At 42.8% G+C, this 21929-nt stretch overlaps 1 protein-coding gene across 2 annotated transcripts in view; it reads right to left on the reverse strand.

Moving 5' to 3' along the window:
- Window positions 1-21929, reverse strand: part of adka (adenosine kinase a) — a 160264-nt gene that overhangs the window by 16459 nt on the left and 121876 nt on the right. For both annotated transcript variants that reach the window (XM_066678188.1, XM_066678187.1), the window contains exon 8: window positions 8325-8360. In XM_066678188.1, coding sequence (XP_066534285.1) covers window positions 8325-8360 — 36 coding nt within the window. The remainder of the gene's footprint in view (window positions 1-8324; window positions 8361-21929) is intronic.

Consider the following 21929-nt stretch of genomic DNA (forward strand, 5'->3'; position numbering starts at 1 on the left):
GGGGAGCTGGGTGAGATCATCTGCATTTCCTAATCCTCATACCTCCCAGCTGGCAGTGGACAGAAGGAGTTGGGGAGGATGGGGGGTGGTGGGGGTAGAGAGCTAGTGGCTCTCTCTCTCTCTCTCTCTCTCTCTCTCACACACACACACACCTCCATACACAAAGCCCCAGTCAGAGGGGCCGAAGCAGCACGGCCCTGCCAAAGCTCTGAGTCTGTCACATGTCCATTCGTGTTCATGCCAAGAGCAGGGAGGAGAAGCTGCTTGGCCATGGCAGCCAGCAACCCTTGACAGTTTTGTTAATGGGGGAGTGGTGCGGCTTCCCAGGCAAGGCCCAGCTGCTTCCACACCTCTGCACCCCCTCACCCCAATCCTACACGCTCTGGGGAAAGGACCTGGCTTTTCTGCAAAGTCTGGCCAAGCTCAATTAGTGCGCTAAAGACCAGATTCAATCAACCTACTGCGGCGTCGCCGAATCCATCAAAGCCCGCGGCACATATTGCCGCCACAAAAACAAAGATTGCCTATTGAATTCGGTGCGGTTCTATCCCACCGGTCGGCACAGTTTTGCTCTTCGATTTTGCTGGAAGTGCTGCTAGCTCATTGGCAGAGGTTCAGCGATAAAGGGGGGGGGAGGAAAAAATGTGTTTTTATAGCAGTGATTCCAACATAAATGATTTAATGTACTGTCAAACATCAGCCTCAACAAAAGTAACAATCTGCATTTAATTGAAATGCTGCAAAAAGATTTTCCTCAGTGTAAAGCACCTTCATAAATATGGATGTAATCATTAATAGGGGCTGCTTTGGGGAAGGTTAACACAGTGTTCCGATTAGGACTGGCACCAGCGTATAGAGAATCTAAAACCGAGCAGATAATCACGACCGCTGTAAAAAAAAACTCACGGCAGACAGAACAGGCCCAAGGCAAGACCCGGGCAGCAGACGGCTTTTAATTTGGTGGACTTTCTTTTTTTTTTAACCAGCTCCATGGGCTCAATAAAAAAGTTCTACTTTTACAGTATCAGCTGACTGCACACAATAAATGTGTCACTGGCTGCGGCTCTACAGCGTTCTGCTGACAGGACGCGCACAACCTGGACAGGTACAACCTCTCCATGGAACAGCAACATCAAAACTCCAGATGAGACGCGCACACACACACACACACACACACACACACACAAGGCAGCTATAGGCAAAAGCGCAAAAGCCCAAACCAACACACACACTCTCACTTACACACCTATAGAGTGTTAAACGCTAGGGACTTATTCAGGCAAAGTCTCCAAACTGCTACTATTCAACACAAGCTTCATTCTTTGCTGGTTCCGCAGCCCTAGCAAGCACAGATTAAATGTCCGACATGCATGGATAAGATTACTCATTCATTTTTTACTCCTTTTTCTTGGCCCCCAACACAATGCAAATCAGAAATGCAACTCTTTATGTCAAACAGCTCTTTCCTGAAGAGAGAAAAGAGTGGAGGTGTTTCATTACACACACAGGGGAGTCTGAGAGAGAGAGAGAGAGAGAGAGAAAGAGAGAGAGAGAGGATATGAATGCAGAGCTGCTCACAGAGCTTGTAAAAACCAGAGAGGTCTGTTATATGTATTCAGGCTAAAGCAAACGCCCATTGAAAAACAGATGTTTTGTAGAAATTGGAGGAGCCCGATCTGTTCTTCTACTCACTGTGTGTACAGAAATAATAAATCTATATTCACGTATAGAGGTATAGACTATTCACAGAACGGTGTCAAAACCAGAGACCACTCCCTGTCCATTGTCCACTGGGCTCGTTATTCACTGTCCAGGAAATATTTCAGAAGAGATTGGATATAAGATAATCCACTCGCATAAGGAAGTCAAAGCACAACAAGCACAATATTAAAAGATAATGGAAAACCCAGACCTCTAATTATGTACGACTCTGTGATCATTGAATAAAAGTTTTGCAGCACGGTGGCGCAGCAGGTAGTGTTGCAGTCACGCAGCTCCTCTCCCTGTGTCTGCGTGGGTTTCCTCCGGGTGCTCCGGTTTCCTCCCACGGTCCAAAAACCCACGTTGGTAGGTGGATTGGCGACTCAAAAGTGTCTGTAGGTGTGAGTCTGTGAGTGTGTCGCCCTGTGAAGGACTGGCGCCCCCTCCAGGGTATATTCCTGCTTTGCACCTTTGCACCCAAAGATTCTGGGTAGGCTCCGGACCCACCATGACCCTGAACTAGATAAGCGGTTATAGACTATGAATGAATGAATGAATGAATGAATGAGTCAAAGTATGTGCAGCACTCAAAAAGCCATTCTACAATAATATAACAAATCTGTAAGCCCATAATATTAGCTGCTGGTGGTCTCAGAGTAATGCGCTGGTCTTGTGTGTTTGGGATTACTTAAATGTTGAAAACATTTATTTTCAGGACTGAAAAAAATGAAAATTCAGGCAATATTAACAAACATTAAATATTATATATATATATTTATTGCATTTCTATACATTTATTATGTTTAATTGCTGAGGCATTTGTGTAAATTTCAGCTACACCCATTCTAAACGCGGGACATGAATGCGCTTCCCTCTCAGAACAGCCGGAATTCTTTGTGGCCTGGATTAAACAAGGTGCTGGAAACATTCCTCAGAGATTCTGGACAATGTTTACATGCCAGGACGTTGGCATCATGCGATCGCTGCAGATTTGCTGCAGATTAGTCAGCTGACATTCATACTGAGAACCTTCAGTTCTACAACATCCCAAAGGGGTTGTACTCAATTCAGATCTGGTGACTGGGGAGGCCTCTGAAGTACACTGAACTCAGTCATGTTTATGGAGCCAGTCTGAAAAGACTTAGAGAGGAGGGGCATTACAATCACCCTGGATGTAGTTTTCGGGAAGCTGTAAAGATGAAAGCAGGTTGGGTCCATAGATAAATGCTGTTTAATTCAAATTCTGACCAAAGCCTCTGCATGGGGCGGCAGCAACCAAAATTCACAAGAGCGGGTTTTATTTTTCAAGCTATAGCTTGTTCACTGTTGCCTCAGATTCCTTCCGAAATGAACAGACGCCAACGTGGACGTTTACTATTGTAGCCCATCCACCTCAGTTTTGGTACGTGTTGCAGAGTTGCTTTTCTGATCATCTGTGTAGAAAAAGGAAGTCTTCCCGAGTAACAGGACCCTTCTGTATGTTCGAAAAAGGCTGTCCTTTTACCACTGAACTCTTTTTGCACAAGGTATTTTCAATCACAACTACAGCTCAGAGTAGGTCACTTTTTTATGCTTTTCAGACTATTGTGTTTACTCCAGAGACTACAGAAAATCTCAGGAGATCGCTTTCTGAAATGCTCACACTACCCTGTCTGGCACCAACTGTAGCATGAGTAAAGCCATCGAGATCACATTTCACTCCATTGTGATGTGTGATGTAAACATTAACTGAAGGGGTTGTCTGGAGGTTTTTTTTTTTTTTTAAGTGTAACATAAGTAATTGGGTTCGAACGGATAATGATTAAGCAGCTTTACAGGTGCTGGTGTATATAAGGAGCTATTTAAGAAATAATTAATATCAAAATGTACAAACTTTATTGTTCACTCAAGGTACGACAGTGGTATTAATGTCCAGCTGTGTTCTCTATAGGTTTTTAAAGTTATGGAACTATGGGAATTAATTAAAACAATATATAACACCTGAGGCGTATAGAATCAGTGCAGCCTAAAAATGTACAATTAATATAGAATGGGGTTCACTTATGTTCTCTAAGTACTGATCATTTACCTTTAGTGAGTGTACTGATTAATTTAATTATACAAACAATTTGCAAAAGACTATTATATATTCAGCTGCATGCATACAAGTTGTTTATTAATAAAAATATTGATTCCAATCTTTCAAACAGTAGAGTATATTAAATCTGCCATTTCTTTTCCGAGATCACAGTTACTTTAACCCTGCCTGGCTTTTCAATTATGGTTACAGTGTGCAAGCATGTGACTTATTAGAAAGCAAGGCTTCATTAGCAAAACTGGAGTACCTCTGCAGCTCTCTTGATCATTCACTTCTAAAGGATCATCTAATTTGGGCAGCAGGCTGTTTTATAGAGGGGAGGAGGACTGTGTAAAAGAGAAGGAGAGAAAAAGAGAGGGAGGAAGCGAGAGAAGTGGTTCAGAGACAGAGAGAGTGTAAGGTTTTAGGGAGGGGAGGGGAGGAGAGAGAGGGAGAGAGAGAGAGAGACTCTGTGTGTGTGTGTGTGTGTGTGGCGGGGGGGTTTGTATTAGTCTTCTCGCCTCACTCTCAGACACTTATCTCTGCATAGCTATCTGCTGGTGTGAATACGCCGTATGTGCCTGAGGGAACTGAGAAAAGCTCCCAGGTCTATTCACTTTGATCTGAATATCAACTGTCAGAGCTGCTCTCATAATTAACCCATCAAGACACATCACAACCGGATCCCCTGGTCCAGCGTGAGAAAAAGGGAAGAGCACTTCTGGGAGAAGAGAGCTTTTTAATAGGGGTGGGCAGCATGATGAGACAATATTATGATGAATAACTTTATGACCCACTCAACTGTAAGAGTTTCTTAAAATGATATTAAAAGTGGCTTTAAAGACTTTTGAGAAAAATCTCTAAACTAAAGTATTAATGGGTTTTGTAGTTCCCGTTTACACCCCTACACTCCCAAACCGGGCAATGACACTGACACTAATTTAAACGAAACAGGTGGGAAATTTAACAATTAGTGAATACGCTGACACTAAATGAATCATGTGAAACAATTATTCCTGATGTTTTATTGGAAATCAATTATCTGGCAAAGGTTGAGTAAATTAGCATCTTCAAGTGTTGATGTGAAAGGAAATGAAGCGATTTGTACACAAACCCTGGAGAAAGGTGAAACGCCGCAGATAACGATAATGAAAAGCCCTGTTGTACTCATTAAAAAAAAACAATAACTGAAGTAAAAATAAATATCATGACACGTTTATTGTGAAAAGGTTTTCAGGTATTATAATATAATATGATAATGGATTTTTTTTTTTGCTGTGAAGCCCCACTCCCAGAGATTCCCTGTGCCTTTCTAATGCAGGTGCTTGTGGACAGTGCAGGGGGGGTACAGGGTCATTACATGATGCCATTTCCCTACTGACAGACTGTTTTAAAGTAAATTAGGTGAGGGTTTGAAAAGATTTCCACAAACACAGCCTGTAATCACCCTTAAAAGGTTTAAGGTTCCAGATTTTTGGAGAGAGAGAAAGAGAGAGAGAGACAGAGAGAGAGAGAGAGAGTGAGAGAGACAGAGAGAGAGAGAGAGAGAAAGAGAGGTAGTGTGGAGGGATGCAAGTCAGAGCTAATGGAGGGACTAACACTGCAGAGGATTGCAGGACTCAGTGAAGGCAATTTGTCAGTGCAACTGAATTTAAAACCAGCCAGTCAAGATCATAGCCCAAGGGTGCAGTTAAAAAAATAAATAAATAAAAAAAACACAGCACACACACACACACACACACACACAGATCAAGCCTGCACTCATCAGCTTGCTCTGTTTCCTTATTGTTCCAGCATGGGGAGATTAAACACCGCTTTCAAGCTGCTGTACATCTCGGTGGCACGCAGTCATTTTTTGCAACACATGGCCAGATTTGAGCAGTCTATCTCCACTCCCTGATCATCGTGCATTTGGCAAGGTCTCAGACACATATTAGCATATTCATTTTGCTGTCTACTTCTGGCTACTCAGTAATTGCTACTAATTCATTGGATCACAGAGGAGGCAAAGTTTTGACCACAAATAATATCTGCAGGACAGCTGTAAACGCCTCAATATGCTTGTCCATAATATTCCACCACTCAGCGCTTTCTCTCAGTTCCTACATCCTCAAGGTTATGACATCATTTAATAATCACTAAAGAATTATTAATTGTTATTAAAAACCAGGCGTATTCGTGCGTCCAATCCTGTATCCACATCAAAGCTAATAAAAAGACTCCTCCATTGTAATCTGTCAGAGGAACATCAGCCAATAGAACATTCAATTACCCTGCGGCGGATTCAACATCTAAGGCTATTTAAGTAAAACAGATGAGGATCAGATCACACTGCGCGCCCGTTCTAATGATGGTTCAATACAGGAGAAAAATAACACACTCTTATCTACCTTCTTGAGATGTAAATTGATTTATTAACAAGCTGCCCATCTCTGAAGCGCGGGATTGAGATGGGGCTGAGCAGATGTGTTTGATTTTCACTTATTTAGAGCCTGGGATTTCACACACATTTTCACAAGATGTGAGGTATTGTGAAACCACCTCGTCTTCCCCACGATCCTCGGCCGGCGGAATACTTTCAGATGAATCAGATGTTGCAAATGTGGATCTATCAAGATGCGTTTCGCTGATAATAAATAAATAAATAAATAAATAATAAATCAAAAATGTAAAATAAACATTTTATCGACGCAGTCGACGTGCTTTCGGAAGAACATCGGGGTTACGAGCGTATAAATCCCAAATCTGTAATTAAATCCACATAAGCAAATCAAAGTTACAGGCGCAGGCATCATGTTGACTGTTTATTTGTTCCATGGCAGAAAATGAGGCTAAAAAAATCTCTGGAGGACCCATGAGGGAGCGGAGCTGTAGGCGCTTTCTGTGGTTTAATAGAAGTGGTGATGTGCACTTCTAAAGCACTGTGAACTGAAGCACAGAGAGTCAATCTGGTGGTGTCAGTGTGAAAGCTCCTTAGCCTTTTGCCTGACTAGCTGATGTGGAAAGTCAGCTGATGTGTGGAGGTGTCTCAGAGCGCATGAATACATTTCTGAAAAGAAAAGGGGTGAAAAAAATGCAGATTTCAGAGGAATGTGCTGGGCCAAATCTGTTGGGCCCTTAAATGCTTGTACTTCTCCTTCATCTATACTCCTAGAGCCTGAGTTCAGATGTGGGCTTCCAAGACAAAAGCAGACTAAGGGCTCATATGTTAAAAATGCTCCCCCCCCCTTTGCTCATGAGCCCTAAATCAACTTGACGTGCGTGACATCAGTGAAGAGGTACTCACAGTGTGTGACAGTGCTTGCCATTTATATATTTACTCTGTGCAAAGCAAGCCCTTACCCCCTCCTCCCTCCTTCTCCCTCTCTGGCTCACCAACCCAACCTTGTCTCTCTGTCTCTCTCTCTCTCCCTCTCCATCTCCCCTGCACACTTACTCTCCATTGCTCCCGCCCTCATCCTTTTCCCTGTATCTCTCTCTCTCTCTCTCTCTCTCTAACTGACTCTGCTGCCAGGATCTGCTCTGCATTCCAGTCACGTCGATCGCACCTTGAGTGATCCTGGAAGACAATTATTCATACCGAGAAGAAACACATTCAGGCGGATAGCTCTGCAGTTGAAAAAAAGAAAAGAAAAGAAAAAAAAAAGATAAGCCACTTCAATTATTTAAGCATATCGTTCCTAAACTCACATTTACTTTCCTTATGAATTTACATTTAACAGCACAGGACAGAGCCCCCCCTCTCGTGAATATGAGTGTGGAGATGCCAGCACTACATTAGCATTAGATGACCCCCCTCCCCTTATTCAAGCAGATAACTCTTATTACTCTGACATATTACGTGCTAACACGGCCAATCACTTTGTTTACATATTCGGAGGCTACAGGGAGAAGTGATCCACTATTTATGAGGTTTGGAAAAAAAAAAGGGAGGGGGGGGGGGTTACAGCACTGCATAATTGAGGATAATACCACAGCTGAGCAGCGAATCCTCACACAGCCTAATGAAGCTAACAAGGTGGGCTCCTTAACAAAGCCACCTGCCAATCGCGCCCCTCGCTCAGCCGGCCCCTCAGGACTGCTCTCTGCTCCCAAGAGCTTTCTCAAAATTCAATAAATAACATCTGTAGGCGATGTTGGGTGCAGACCTGGGAGGAATGCGTCATAACAGAAAAGGAGAGTGTGGGGAGGGGAGGGAGGGGGGACAAGGGAGAGAGAGAGAGAAAGAGAGAGAGCGAGAGAGAGAGAAGGGGAGGGGGGCGAAAGAGAGGTATGTGTGTGTGTATGTGTGTGAGGCAGCAGAGAAGAGAATGTGTGTGCGAGAAAAAGAGAGCAAGAGGGAGAGAGGGAAAGAGAGAGAGAGAGAGAGAGAGAGAGAGAGAGAGAGAGCGGCAGTGCTGGCTGAACAAAGAAACCATGACGACTGCCAGGTTGCTATGGCGACCACTGCGAGGGGGCCAAGGGAGTATAATAGCGCATCAATCACTGTCCGAAAAAGAACTTCATTATCAGCTGAAAAATAATCCTTTAGGATCTGTTTAGTGCGTGTGATCTTGCGTCCACTTACCTCAAAGCCCTGCTCCCGCGCAAACGTGGCAGCCTCCTGAAAAACACAAAAAAAAAACAAAAGCAAACACAAGCGCTTAATTACACAGTGCTGGAGTGATAGCATTTCACTTAGCCCACATGCTCCAATCTACAAAGCCCCGCTTACACTGCGTGTGAAGGATGTCGCATTGCCTCGGCTCACACTTCACATTTTCCCCCTCATAAAAGACACGTTAAATGAATGTACTTTCTGAGCCAGTGCAGATGTTTTATCTAAGCCATGATGGCAGTGCTTAGGTATAAAGCTAGACAGTGGACCGCTTCATAGCCATGGAAGACGTACAGTACATTTACAGACAGTTAATAAAGCTGGGTGTGAATAAACCTTCCGTGTATCATAAGCTGCACCTGAAGGAAGGATCTTCACACTCTATTCAGAAAAATGAAACAGCTCTGTGATGGAGAAATGAATCCAATTATGTGTGTGCTGGGTCTTGGCCTTTGCTTGGGAGGCTGACCCCAGGGAGCAGTTGCGACAACCTGGCCCTTTAGAGGATGGAGAGGAGGGTGGGTGAGGGGGCTGGAGGAGGAGGGGAGATTGAGGGTGGGCTACATGGCTCAGAGGGCACAAGGTCCCACTAGGGCTGCATGCAGCCTGTCTGTCACCAACACACTATAATAGACCTGATACGAGTCCATCAATCCGCACACCACACACACACACACATAAATCCCATATATAAAGGTTATATTCACATTAAAAAGTAGTAAAAATGTGTCACAGATCAGATTTTATCACTGACGTGTGAATAATAACTAATAATAAAATCTTAAAATTAAATAAAGCCACCAAATATATATAGATATAGATATATTTCATATACACACTGTATTTATGGACTGGAATTTCACACAGGACATAGGGCTATTGATACCACACATTAGAAGGGCTGCACCCAACATCTCACCATTCCAGTGCTATATTAAACCCACACTACATTCACAAATCCATATGTGTATGAGACTCAAAATATTCTGAAAAGAAAAAAAAAACAGCCAATCTAAAGTGGTTTATTGCGACTCAGTTTATTTTTATTCAAAAGCAGCCACAGTTAGATGATATAAAATTTGATTAATTCACCAAAAGAGGTTCAAAGAATGTAAAATGAGCTTGAGATTTTTCTTTAGCTGTGCTTTTCATCAGTGCCTCCAATGTGACATAGCTGTGATTTATATAATGTGTGCTGTGCAAATTCATATCGAGTGAGCAGTAGCTTTTAGTCATCTGCAGCAGTTTTTCTACATTTCCTTTACTGGACTATACACACAAGGACATGTGAAGCACATACTCTACTCTAAATCTGAAATGTAATAACCGAAAAAAAACGTTTGAACTGAATTCACATAGAATTGTTAGATCGTTGAGTAAAAGAGCCAAGAATGTGTAGAATGTCAAATTAAACCACCCACAATCTCCTACAAGCACCACATAACACCACCCCGGTCTCACGTTTACTTGTTTGTGTTTGGTTCCAGTTCGAGGGTTTAAGAGTCTTTTCAGGGTTACAGCCGCACACACGTAGCTCAAAGGTCAAACGCTCCAAGGTTAGGCCTAACGTCGTGCTCCATAAACTTGAGAAAATCCCAAATCCCTACAGAAAAGCTTCCAGGTTTCATAGCACCAATTATGGCTCAATGATCTGATAAAGCAGCTATCCGGCAGCCAAGGTGAACCACTCTTTTATTAAGAGTGATTAAGCAGTATTATTTCAAGATTAGCTCCTGGAATTAGTGTTAATTCAACCCCTTTGGAAAATTGAAACAGACACTCTTCACTGGCCAAGATCGTGAAAGTGCTAGACCTTACAGGAATCATACTCTGGAAGAGTCATTCAATTAACACAACACTCTAAACGTGCCCTTGCCACATTACACATCCTGTAAGCATTATGGGGGCTATAATTATTTAAGTACAAGGACAAAAGGACTCATCAGAAAAAGTGAGAAAATCCCTCATGCACATGTTCGCTGAGGGAGTTACAGCAGTGGGGAGCTTGCACCTGTTCTTAAAAGACGAGAACTGTAGAGTTCAAGTTTAAAACATCAACACGATACACTCAAGGGCTCTAAATTTTCTATTGAATTTTACACACACACACACACACACACACACACACACACACACACACACACACACACAGCAGATAGTTTGAGGACACCTTGGTATATTGAGAAATATATCCTTCCTATGTTGACTCACACATTTCACTTGAATAGTGACTGAGGTTATGTTTAACTTGCCATGATATAAGCAGAATATTAACAATGGCTAACTTGTTAAAACAGATTAGGAGACATTTTATTATTCTAGTTGATGGTAGCATGATATCTAGGGTGACCAGGCATCCTCTTTTACCTGGACATGTCCTCTTTTTTAGAGTTAAAAAAATGTCCGGCCGGAATTTCACAAACGTCCGGGATGTTGTTTTTCTAGAGTTTACATAGAACTTCGAGAAGCGTTTCGTTCACAAACTAGTCCCGCCCTCCCCTACTCCGATTGGATCGCTTGAGTGAGAAGGGGGCGTGGAGAAGTAGCCTAAAATCTTCTGATTGGACGGTCTGACTGTAGAGCTACCGTTATTGGTCGATAACCTTCTCTGTAAACATTTAATTGGTTAGTCTGCACGTCAGTAGTCCTTGTTGACGTCAGGCAAAGCTCATGTACCCACCCCCCCGAAGACGTGTCCTCTTTTTCACCATCTCAGGTCTGGTCACCCTAATGATATCGGCCCCAATGTTGATAACTAGTATAGCTTATTTGGTTAAGCAATTGGGTTTAAATTTTAACATTTAGGTGTTTTTTTTTTTAATTGTATGTTAAAGCGTGCACTGGACGTGAATTTTATGCACGTTATATCCTACACTGTAAATCCTAATGATGAAAGTAATTAACTGGATTGAGTGATTCTAACATAACTCTGTACAGTTTTAATTTAGCAGAGTCCTGTTTGTGGTTTTAAGTAAAAATATCTGTATATGATAGATTTAACTGATCTTAAATGTTATGAGTTTATGCAGCATGATGCTCAACGTCACAGACGTAATGAACTGCAACTTTCAGCCAAGATGGCGGATGGTCTGGGGTTTACAGCTTTAATGAATTTGGACAGGTTCATGAGTTTATTTCAGAGGTGCAGTAGCACAAAAGGCCGAATCACTGACACACAGCTACAGAGTCCTGGGGTCAAGATCCGCATCGGGTCACTGCATCGCGGAGTAGGTTCTCACACAGTCTAAAAACTGGTAGATGAACTGGCCGTGCTCAAGTGTGCGTAGGTGTGCCTTGTGATGGACTGGTGCCCAGGAAACAGACAATGAATGAATAAATTCATGGTTGGGTTAGCTTAGTTAATAGTACATATTAGTACTGAGTACCAGAAATGAATATATATATACACCACACTTTTATTAAGAGTGTATTATATCAAAATCAGCTCATGGAATTAGTTTTAAGTCAATTCCTATAAAATTTAAAACAGACACTTCTAGTTAGTTATTCCCTGGGTGAACATTCTCAGTGCCAAATGTCAGCTAGAGAGGTACAAACCCACATGGCATGGTCTGAGCAGCAGTGGAAAATGTGTTCTCTAGCGTGATGGAGGAACATCTTATGGGATGTGTTGGAGTGGCATTTGCGATGCAGAAGTAATCATCCAGTATCAGTACCTGATCTCATTAATGTTCTTGAGGCTAAATGCCGACAAATCTCCAGAGAAATGTGTCAAAAGCCTTCCCAGGTTAGAAGTTACTGAAGCCTATGAGACAAACAACCCATCATGGCCCTTAATTACAGAAGAGATTGTGGATGAGCAGGACTACACAAATTTTTGACCTTGTAGTGTAAATATATTTAGTTCCTTTTGTATTAATTCTATTTGTAAAAATTAACTTTTATAAAGTATAATATATTTGTTACCCCCAAATAGTTGCCCAAAAATCAGTGCTACACATCGTATATAACAAAGAACTACAGAAAGTGTGACTAAGGTACAAAGATCTGAGAGAGAGAGCCAGAGAGAGGGAGAGAGAGCCAGAGAGCCGGAGACTGAGGGCGAGCCCGAGAGAGTGGTTTAATGAGGAATGATAGCTGAGGGAGTACGTCAGTGCCCACTGAGCAGGGTAAATAAGCATTAACTGGACAGGGTTAGCTCACTGACACTCGGCCAGGCCTGAGATGGGGCTTCGATGGGCCGAGGGGGTCACAGAGGCCCAGCCACCCAGCAGCTTATTCACTCCAGCAGGCACTTTCATCCCTGCCCCGGGCGCACTTCTGTGCGGCTTCCAGCCGGAGCGCGGAGGAGTCTTTGGCCGTGCAGGAGGGTTCGGGGGGTTAGCTGCAGCAGTTGCACTTGGCAGGACCTGAGAAGACAGCACAAGCCAGTGCAACCAAACCTAGTATTTTGAGAAGCAGTGGGAGAGGATCTACTCTCAAATCAACAGCTAGCTGGAAAGATAGAGCAGGGGAAAAAAAAAACAACTAGAGGGGCAGTTTGACCGCAGCGGTCATGAGATGTTATTTTTCTTGCATTGTTTTGTGCTGGATTAGGGCCGTGGCGACAAACACTGGGGACAAGAGCAAAACAAAGACAGCATTGTCGGTTACCGATGAGGGAAATCCAGGCATAAATTTCATAATCACAGCTTGTGAGTCACACAGACATTAATAGGAGTCAGGGAAGAGTCATGGGCTCTGACTGAATGAGGGCCAGGCCATGTTAGCAGGGGCCAGCAGATGGATATCGATACTGGGCAAGGGGAAAGAGAAGATTAGGGGAAGAAAGCGAGCACTGCTGAGGTGTTAAGGTACCCCCCCTGAGAATGCAGCAGGCCAAGTGGAGCGTGACGGGCGACAAACAACAGAGAGAGGAGAGCACGAGAGAGACACACAGAGAGAAAAAACGAAGGAAAGACCTTTTCAGGAGAAATTTATTTAAACCCACTAATCCTTTATTTACCACTGCTGACCGCAATTACCATTAAAGACTAGCCAAGCTACTGGAGCCTGCCCTGCCTCTCTTATGTTAATCATGTCATGAAACAAGAACACAGCCACAAACAAAGCTTTAAGTGGTACCGACACACACCTGATCGATGGCTAATCAAATTAAGAGTGCGTGGTGTGACAACCTGAAACCACTAATGGCACAATTCCGTCTCGTTTTCACATAAGACGCTCTTTCATTACGGACATTTAACGCATCATTTGAAAAACACCACAAGCCCAAGCGGTTTGCCGCCAAAGGCGCTGGACGCGAGAGTGTTGAAGCTAATCTGCTGCCGTGCTCTGAGGGACGCTGTGTGTTGATGTGGCTGCAGATGGCAGGTAGCCAGGTGGACTATGGACTGCAGAAGAGGAACTGAGCTTGATTTAGCTGCGGTTGTTCACCGCTAACCGCTCCACTCCCTCCACAGCAAGCGTGTGACACAGTTAGAGGAGAAGGAAAAATATCTACAGGGCAAACTCTTAAAGGAAACGCTTGATGCAGCATGACTGCAATAATAAGGTCATCAAAACACCCCAGCTGGATGAATGCGTGCGAAGAGGAGAGAGTGTCCACTTCAAAAGAACCCTGGGCCTTTTTACCTAGCTGTCATTTTGAGATGTTAATTTGGCTTTTTTTTGAGGATAAAAAGAGTGCAGGTCTCAAAAACGAGGGAAAAAAAGGAGGTGTTTCCTCTTGATCTCCTTTCCCCGGTTTGATTCCCCTCGTAGTGCACCGGCAGCATGTGAAAGCTCTGTCTGAGGTTTCAGAGGCGCACTTCAAACGTGCCTTTGTTAAACAATGCATGAGAAGCAATCGCTCGCTGTAATGATATCATTACCAGAATCACGGGTGCTGACTGCTGTCTCTCCTGGCCTATATGAGGAGAGAGAGGAGCGAGAGAGAGAGAGAGAAAACATTTCCACTTCAACACATGTGACATCTCTCTCAATGACAGCCTTATTACTGCGTCTGAGTATGTTCCGATCACTTTCAAAGCCCACCATTGTCCCCGGTCCCATCACAGGAATGTACGTTAGCACGTAAACAAGTTTGTGGGCTTCAGACTCCAGCTGCGGCGCTGGCATGATAAATAAACCGGCTAATGAGTGTGGGTAAATATAGAGAAGGTAAATGCGCACATTCACGGGCAGGCCTGCTGAGCGACAGGCCAGGCACACACACACACACACACACACACACACAAAACTAAGAAACGTGCAACAGATTCCATCAGCTGCAGATGACCTTAGCTCATCTCCATGCATTTAATATTTCAAAAAAATTACAACAAACCTTCTGCACAAAATAAAAAAAATAAACTACCACATTCTACCACAAACATTCTGACTGTGGGAAACTGCTGACTCCAACCTACTTTTCTTTCTGAAACCAGTTTTGTTTTTGTTTCCTTGACAGTCTTTTTGACTCAACAAAACTTTCCAAGCACACACAGCTTCCAGGAGGCTGCAGTAGTGCCTGGAAAGGTGGGCTATACTGTGCTCTCCCAGGGGTCCTCAAACTCACTGTGTGTTTCCCACATTTGAAAACCTTAATGAGATTTTTTAAATTTTATTTTATAGGTGTAAAAACATAAAATGTACATATTACAGTTAAATATAATTAAGCAGAATGACTAATGACTCCAAAGTTTTGAACAGGATGTTTTTTGTGTTTTTTGTTTCAGGCCTTCATCAAAACAACAAAGCTTTATTTGAATTTACGAAGAAATGTAAAGTATGTGCTTTAATGTGTTCACCTCTTTTTTTCTAACACTGCACACAGACTGAATACTTTCTAACTAGCCTCATACTATCAAGTGTATCATCAAGAATAACAGGAAATGTGAGTGCTGGTTTACACAACTCGTAATTGGACGAGTGTAAAGTTTTCCTCTTAGTGGTCAATGTTACACTGTTAAACATTATATTACGATATAACCCATTCAGAAATATTCAGGTGTACACACTGTATGGAGTTTTCTTACAGGTATTTTGTTTTGACAAAATACAGACCTTTGTACAGACCTTAAGGCAACATTTTCGTTATGTTTTTTTGTTTTGTTTTTTTAAGCTTTTGCCATGATGCCAGTATTCACTTATACCCTGAGAAGACAGGGAACGTGTTTGTGAGCTCAGTGCAGCCATGGTCCAGTGGCTAGTGCTGCAGACTACTTTAACTTTAGCTAGAGACGGTAAAAGAAAAAAGCTTGCCATGTTAAAACAATGGTAAATTCTATACAACGGAACTACCCTCACCTCACAAGCATGCTAAAAGGCATTGACATTTATATAATTTTTATAATGTGTATAATACTGTTGTACACATTCTGACAAATGCATAAACGTCAGAATGAATTCGGACTAAACAGATAAAAGCAAGAATAAATAATAGCTGGGAGCAGAAGGTGAAGGGTTAATAGGAGTGATGATGATCATGATCATGATGACGATGTTAGAAATGACAGCTACTTTCCTGGAAGCACCATAAGCGTCTCCACAGCAGGAGATAACATTGACAGCGTGTAGCTGTGACAGTCTGATGTATGTTCATGTTTATGTATGAGTGTGACAGTGTGTAAGGACATTACTGTACACTACAGAAATTAAGATGCTGATTAATTACATAAACATTTGGCAACCAACCAAAACATAAATAAAGCCAAAGTTTTCACAGGGCAGGCTACACCCACTGAAATAAATGAGGGGAAAAAAAGCTTCAGAAAAATTATTTTAGCGTTGTTACAATAAAAAAAAAAAACGTATTTATTTGCCAGGAAAATAGCCTTAAATAAACAGTATTAAAACCACTTTTAACAAAGTTTCTTGTGTCGTGACTGGTGCCTCTAAAAAAGCTTATTTAAAAAGACAAAGCTAACACATAAAAGACCTGAGATACATAACCTTCCTTTAAACAACAGTATTTATAAATGGAGCACAGATAACAGAGCATACAAGCAGCTATTCATTCAGTTTTAACTCTGAAACAAAAAACAAGTTATGTAGTTATGGAAGTGAAGAACTGAAGTGTAAATCCACCCAAGGGCCCTTGCTGTTTCCAAAAAAATAACGTTATGAACAACCAGCCTCCTTCTTCAATCCCAATTCCACATTTCTGTTGATGGGCTGTGCTCCATGACTAAGATCCCCCGCGAGTGCTGCCAGAACCCAAGCTGGCTGATGTATAGAGCAGCAGAGCATGCTGGTGTTAAACTTCTCCAAATCATACTGGCAACAACAAGCTGACATCCTGCACTGAGAGCCGCTGTGAAAGAAATACACTGGCCTCGATGGCAGCTATTGATCTGCCCTCAGCACAATGTCTTCTCTTCCATCCATCATTACTGTGGCGTTCTGCCGACAGGATTGGTAAAGGCAGCGTCTGCCCGGGCCTTTTCCCACTCGCAACTCCCCGTCCACCTCCCCCCCGCGCCCCCTCCCCTCCACTGGAAAACGGCTTCTGTGGCTTGCGCTGAAGGATATTCTAGGCAAACCTCCTGAGCTCTCAGATTATAGTTGTTAGGTGAACTTTCCCAGCGCGACCCTACTGGATCCCGCAGTAACACACACACAAACCCTCAACTATCCCTCCGAGACATAAAAACTGTGTTAGGACTGACCACAAATCCATGAAGTGTTTACTCTCATGAAAGGAGCGGACGGGAAATGGCAATCTAGGCACTCTGGTGTTTGGCGTGGATATTAAAGCGATACTATGTGGGAAATGAGCCACTAGAAGCAGCAGCATGGTCGGCCGCAACGGGTTTCGAAAACATATCTTTATCGAATCCTCTCAAGCTCCGCATGCTGCCAGAGGACGAAGCTAAAGCCAGGAAATAAGACCCTTTTTAGGTCAGCGATTAGGTGACATCCATCTGCTATCAATTATGGGAAAAGTTGATGGAATGACAGGGTGTTTACTTACACAACCGTCCTATATATTGCTCTATAATATTCACTATTTCTGTTTTGCCGGACCATAAAAGAAGAAATTGCTTCTCGCACAGAGAGAGCTTTGAATAATGGTGGAAAAATTCTGACAACTCCCCAATTACTGTTGATTTGCTTGGCAACATTTCAGAGCAGGCCACTTTGTAGCACTTGTTTTATAGACTGAAAATTTGAACAAGTCAAATGGACCTTTTAGAAGAACACAGAAGAGAACACTATAAACACTGTAAAGATTAGAAATTGTGCAGATAATTCAGACTAATTTACTGCTGCCGCATTCTCACTGCAGGTTTGTTCTTTACACTCGATGGAGAAAGTGCTTGATGGTTGTGACTGTGACGTCTATCATCGTACACTAAATGACCCATGGATTAGGAAGACCTATCTCTTTTCTGCACTCACTGTCCATTTTATCAGCTCCACTGACCATAAAGGAGGACTTTGTAATTCTACACTTACAGAGCTAGTACATCTGTTTTCTCTGCATTCTTTCAGGACCCCCCTAGAGCAGGTATGATTTAGGTGGTGGGTCAATCTCAGTGCTGCTGTGTCACTGATATGGTGGTGTATTAGCGAGTCTTGTGCTGGTACAAGTGGATCAGACACAGCAGTGCTGCTTGAATTTTTAAGCATTGTGTCTACTCACTGTTAGACAAACCTACCTGGTTGGACCACCTTGTAGATGTAAATTCAGAGAGAGCAGCTCATCGATGGCGCCGCCCACGGGAAGCTGGTGGCTGGATATTTTTGGTTGGAGGACTATTCTCAGTCCAGCAGTGACACTGACAGTAACATACACACCACCACCATGTCTGTGTCACTGCAGCACTGAGAAAGATCCACCAGCCAAATCATACCCTCTCTGTGGGGGTCCTGAACACTGTACATTTCCTGTTAAACGTTTGTGGAATAGTTTACTAGTGAACATTGCTTTTCAAATGTTGCTGCTAATGAAACGGTGCCTTGTGTTCTTACAAAAAAAGAGCATGACTTGTCTAGAGCTGCTCCAAACAGCTAGCACACAAATGACTATTCCATGCACTCAGGAAAGTAAATCACTCTCCCTAACAACTCTAATTGTGTCTCTCACAATGTTGCCTTGGCGGCCATTCCATAGGAGGCGTATGCAGATAGACAGTCTTTAATTGAGTGCTGTGGGTGATGTCGTGGGAGACTACTCAAGTGTACAGCCCGCATTCAAGTGAGATCCCTTGACAGCATCTCACTCTTAAGCATATTTTTTTAATTACCTCACCTCCCTCTCAACTTCCTTTGCTCACTGTCTTCCTCCTTTCTCCCTCTTTCTCACTCACTGTCTCTCTGCATCTTTCTTCCTGAGCTCCAGCAGTGAGAGTCAGCTTTTAAATGCCTCTTCAGCAAATTGAAACGTTCATCATGAAGCAACGTCTTCACAGAAGCTGCACAGGGTACAGACGAAGATTGCTGGGGCTCAAAGCTCTAAACAGGGCCACATTTGACTGTCAGTGAGTTCTGTGGCACTTGACATCTGTCTGTGAGCCTGTGTGTGAGTGTGTGTGTGTGAGGGTGCATGTGTGTTTAGCAGACTGGGGCTAAATCAGTTGCAGGATAGGGGCCCATTGCCATGCCAATCTCTCGCTGCCTCAGGCTTTCTTCATGAACTGCCCATCATGCGCATCACACACATGCAAACAGTGTGTGAGAGGACACTGTTGAGCATGAGAAATATCACTGGAGTCTCCAGGTATTACCCTCTCCATCCAATTTAAATGTATCAGCTTAATTACATAATTACATGAAAAGAAATTAATAAAATTCACATATATTTCTGTATTCAACAGGTTTTTGGTTTTGAACTTTGGCGTTGTTCCAATATCAATGACCAAATGACATTAAAAACACCGTAGATGTTTTACCACTTTGGGAAACGATTCTGAACAACAGTTAAATTCAAATAATTGGAGCGACCATACAAGCCTTGGCCCTATAACCGGGAGATATTTCTGAGTCCATGAGTGCATTACTGACCTCTCTCTTATCCTGTTAATCAGCATGATGCTAGCCAATGTCGGCAACTATTAACTGATGACACAGTATTAGCACTTGGTGTTCTCCTCCAAAAGCATTCAGCTGTTTATGTGCACAGCTAAAGTTGTGATTGAAGCATATGGTAGCCTTCATCTAGCCAGACTCACAGAATTGTTACAGGTTGAGACCTAAAAAGTGCCATAGTAAGGGCCACAACTGTATTTTATTAAACAAACAAACAAACCTCATACTATAAACTGTTGCTGGGAATTTTCGAAGCCTGATCGAGGCTTGAATGTGAAAGAGATGGATTATGTTCATCGTGATTAGCATCGTGCTTTGCATTTTGAGCAAGTGTTTGCACTGGTCAAAGAAATAATGATGTTGGGAACATGTAGTGTTTTACATATGTATCAGGCTAATCTGTCTTCTCATCAGTGTTTTTGTGGTGTTGCCTGGCAGAGAATAGCATCCCCTTTCCTCTGATCAGCGGCTACTGCTAGCGTCGCTGCAATAAAGTTGCTCTTACTACTGCTGCGCCTCGCTGAAATGCTTGCTTAACAAGTAAGAGTAAAGCTCCTCTGTGACTTTTCCACATCCCCATCATCATTCATGCTGTGGTTACATCTGACGTACTTTCGAGCTTTTTCCTTCAGGTTCATTCAGGGGCATGCTCACCTACTTCTCAAACTCCAGAGTTATTACAAATACAGTGGTAGACTAACACTACAGCCAGAGAAAAAGCGAGAAATATGAGTATTCGCAAAATCTATTTCGATTTATTTTGTCAAATCCAACATGTTTAATAAGATATTACTTATTACACAAACACAAGTACACTGCAACATGTACCATCCCGAAAGCAGATATCTGCATGTTATGAGACTAATACATCGTAGATATTTTCCAAGATTAAGTGTGATACGTATGAATTTGTGAAATGACAGACATTTTTGTTGGCACTGCCTTTGGTGACAACATCATGGCACTGGTCATGGAACTTTTGTTTCTTTTAACTGCAGCTATTAAATTATATTAAATGACGTGACCACTTACACCAGATTGACATCCCACCTGACTCAACTTCACCTTCAAACTGTCTGCAGCTCCTAAAGGCTCAGAAACTTCTGCTACACACAGATATTCCATTGTCAATAAATAAAAACATGTTTAATATTTTTGTCTCATTTGCTTCATTTGGTTTTCCTCTGAAACTGAAAATCTTATAAAGTTCTAGGTCACCTTTTTTACAGCAATGTAGAAGATTCTAAAGGGGTCATAATCTTTAAAGCTCTAATGTATGATGGCTACCTTTCTGACAAAATAATTTCTCAATGTACACTTGGTACTGATGGAATGTTATGAATTTGCACAGCCACTCAAAAAAATTATAATAAATAAAAAGAGGTCTACAAGTGAGAAATAACACAAATATCAAAAAAGTAAGAGGATACATTTCACAGCATAGTCACCAAAGAGAACCTCAGAGCCTTAACCACCCTGTGAGCACACGCGCAGACGCACGTCTCCATTCTGACACTCGCAGGATGAAAGCACAAAAGTTATTTGCAAAGGGTTGAGTCCTCAAAGCAGAACAGAAGACAGTAACTTAACCTTGGTTAATGGAAATAGCGCTGGCACAGGCATGAGCACACACACACACACACACACACACAGCTGTGTAAGGAAGTCCCAGTTTATCTGTACATCCTTCTGCCTTTGTCCTGCTAAATGTCAAAAGAGCAAACCCCCAATTTCCCCTTTGCTCTGGGTGCATTGGGAGCTCAATAATATTATTCATGTCAGCACTGGGCGGGGAGGCTGAGGTCTTTGGGAAAAGGCCTTTGGGCAGAGCTACACAATGAGCCAGCTCTCTCCAGTCTCTCTCTCTATCTGTCTCTCTCTCTCTCACGCTGTCTCATAAGCAGCGATGGAGCGATTTCAATCATTTCGCAACCTCCCAGCAATCATGGCTTTAACTCCCCTGTTATTTAAAACAATCTGAGCTCCGAGCTGGAGTTAATCACTGCTTATACTACATCAGTCAGGGTTATTCATTCTGTTCCAATTAATCATGCCATTTATCTACATTGTCGGAGCCTTCTGCCGAACAAATTCATCTGTAATGACAATTCGCATTGTTGAATTTTATCATGTGTGCGGCAAATGGAGGGCAAATTGTTTGTGATTATGTGTGTGTATATGCGTGTTATGGTAAGCACTCGTCTATGTGTGTGCCTGTGTGTGTGTACGGCGAGTTTTTACGAGCGCAATTCAGCGCCATCTGGTTTTGGCTCTGACTGCTCGGCTTCTCTCACTTAATTAACTGGAGGCCATTACATTTCCTGAAACGTTTCACTTTCCTCTGCTTTATGTCATGGAGGCAGGCAAGCAGGCAGGAGAGGGGAGCAGGGAAGGACTCAATTAGGCCAGTGCTGCTCCCTGGATATTACACACTTCATGTGTGCCAGTTAAGGGTGGGCGAGGAGCTCCTTCTCGGGCCCGGGCCGTCCCTCATGGCGCCCACGTTGTCACTGCAGATAAAGGCCTGTCTCCCTGCCTCAGTCCCCTCACACTCAGACAAGATCCAGCTGCCAAACACTCAGAACTGTACCAGCGGATAGC

The sequence above is a fragment of the Hoplias malabaricus genome, chromosome 8 (assembly GCF_029633855.1).
Source record: "Hoplias malabaricus isolate fHopMal1 chromosome 8, fHopMal1.hap1, whole genome shotgun sequence".
Lineage (NCBI taxonomy): Eukaryota > Metazoa > Chordata > Actinopteri > Characiformes > Erythrinidae > Hoplias > Hoplias malabaricus.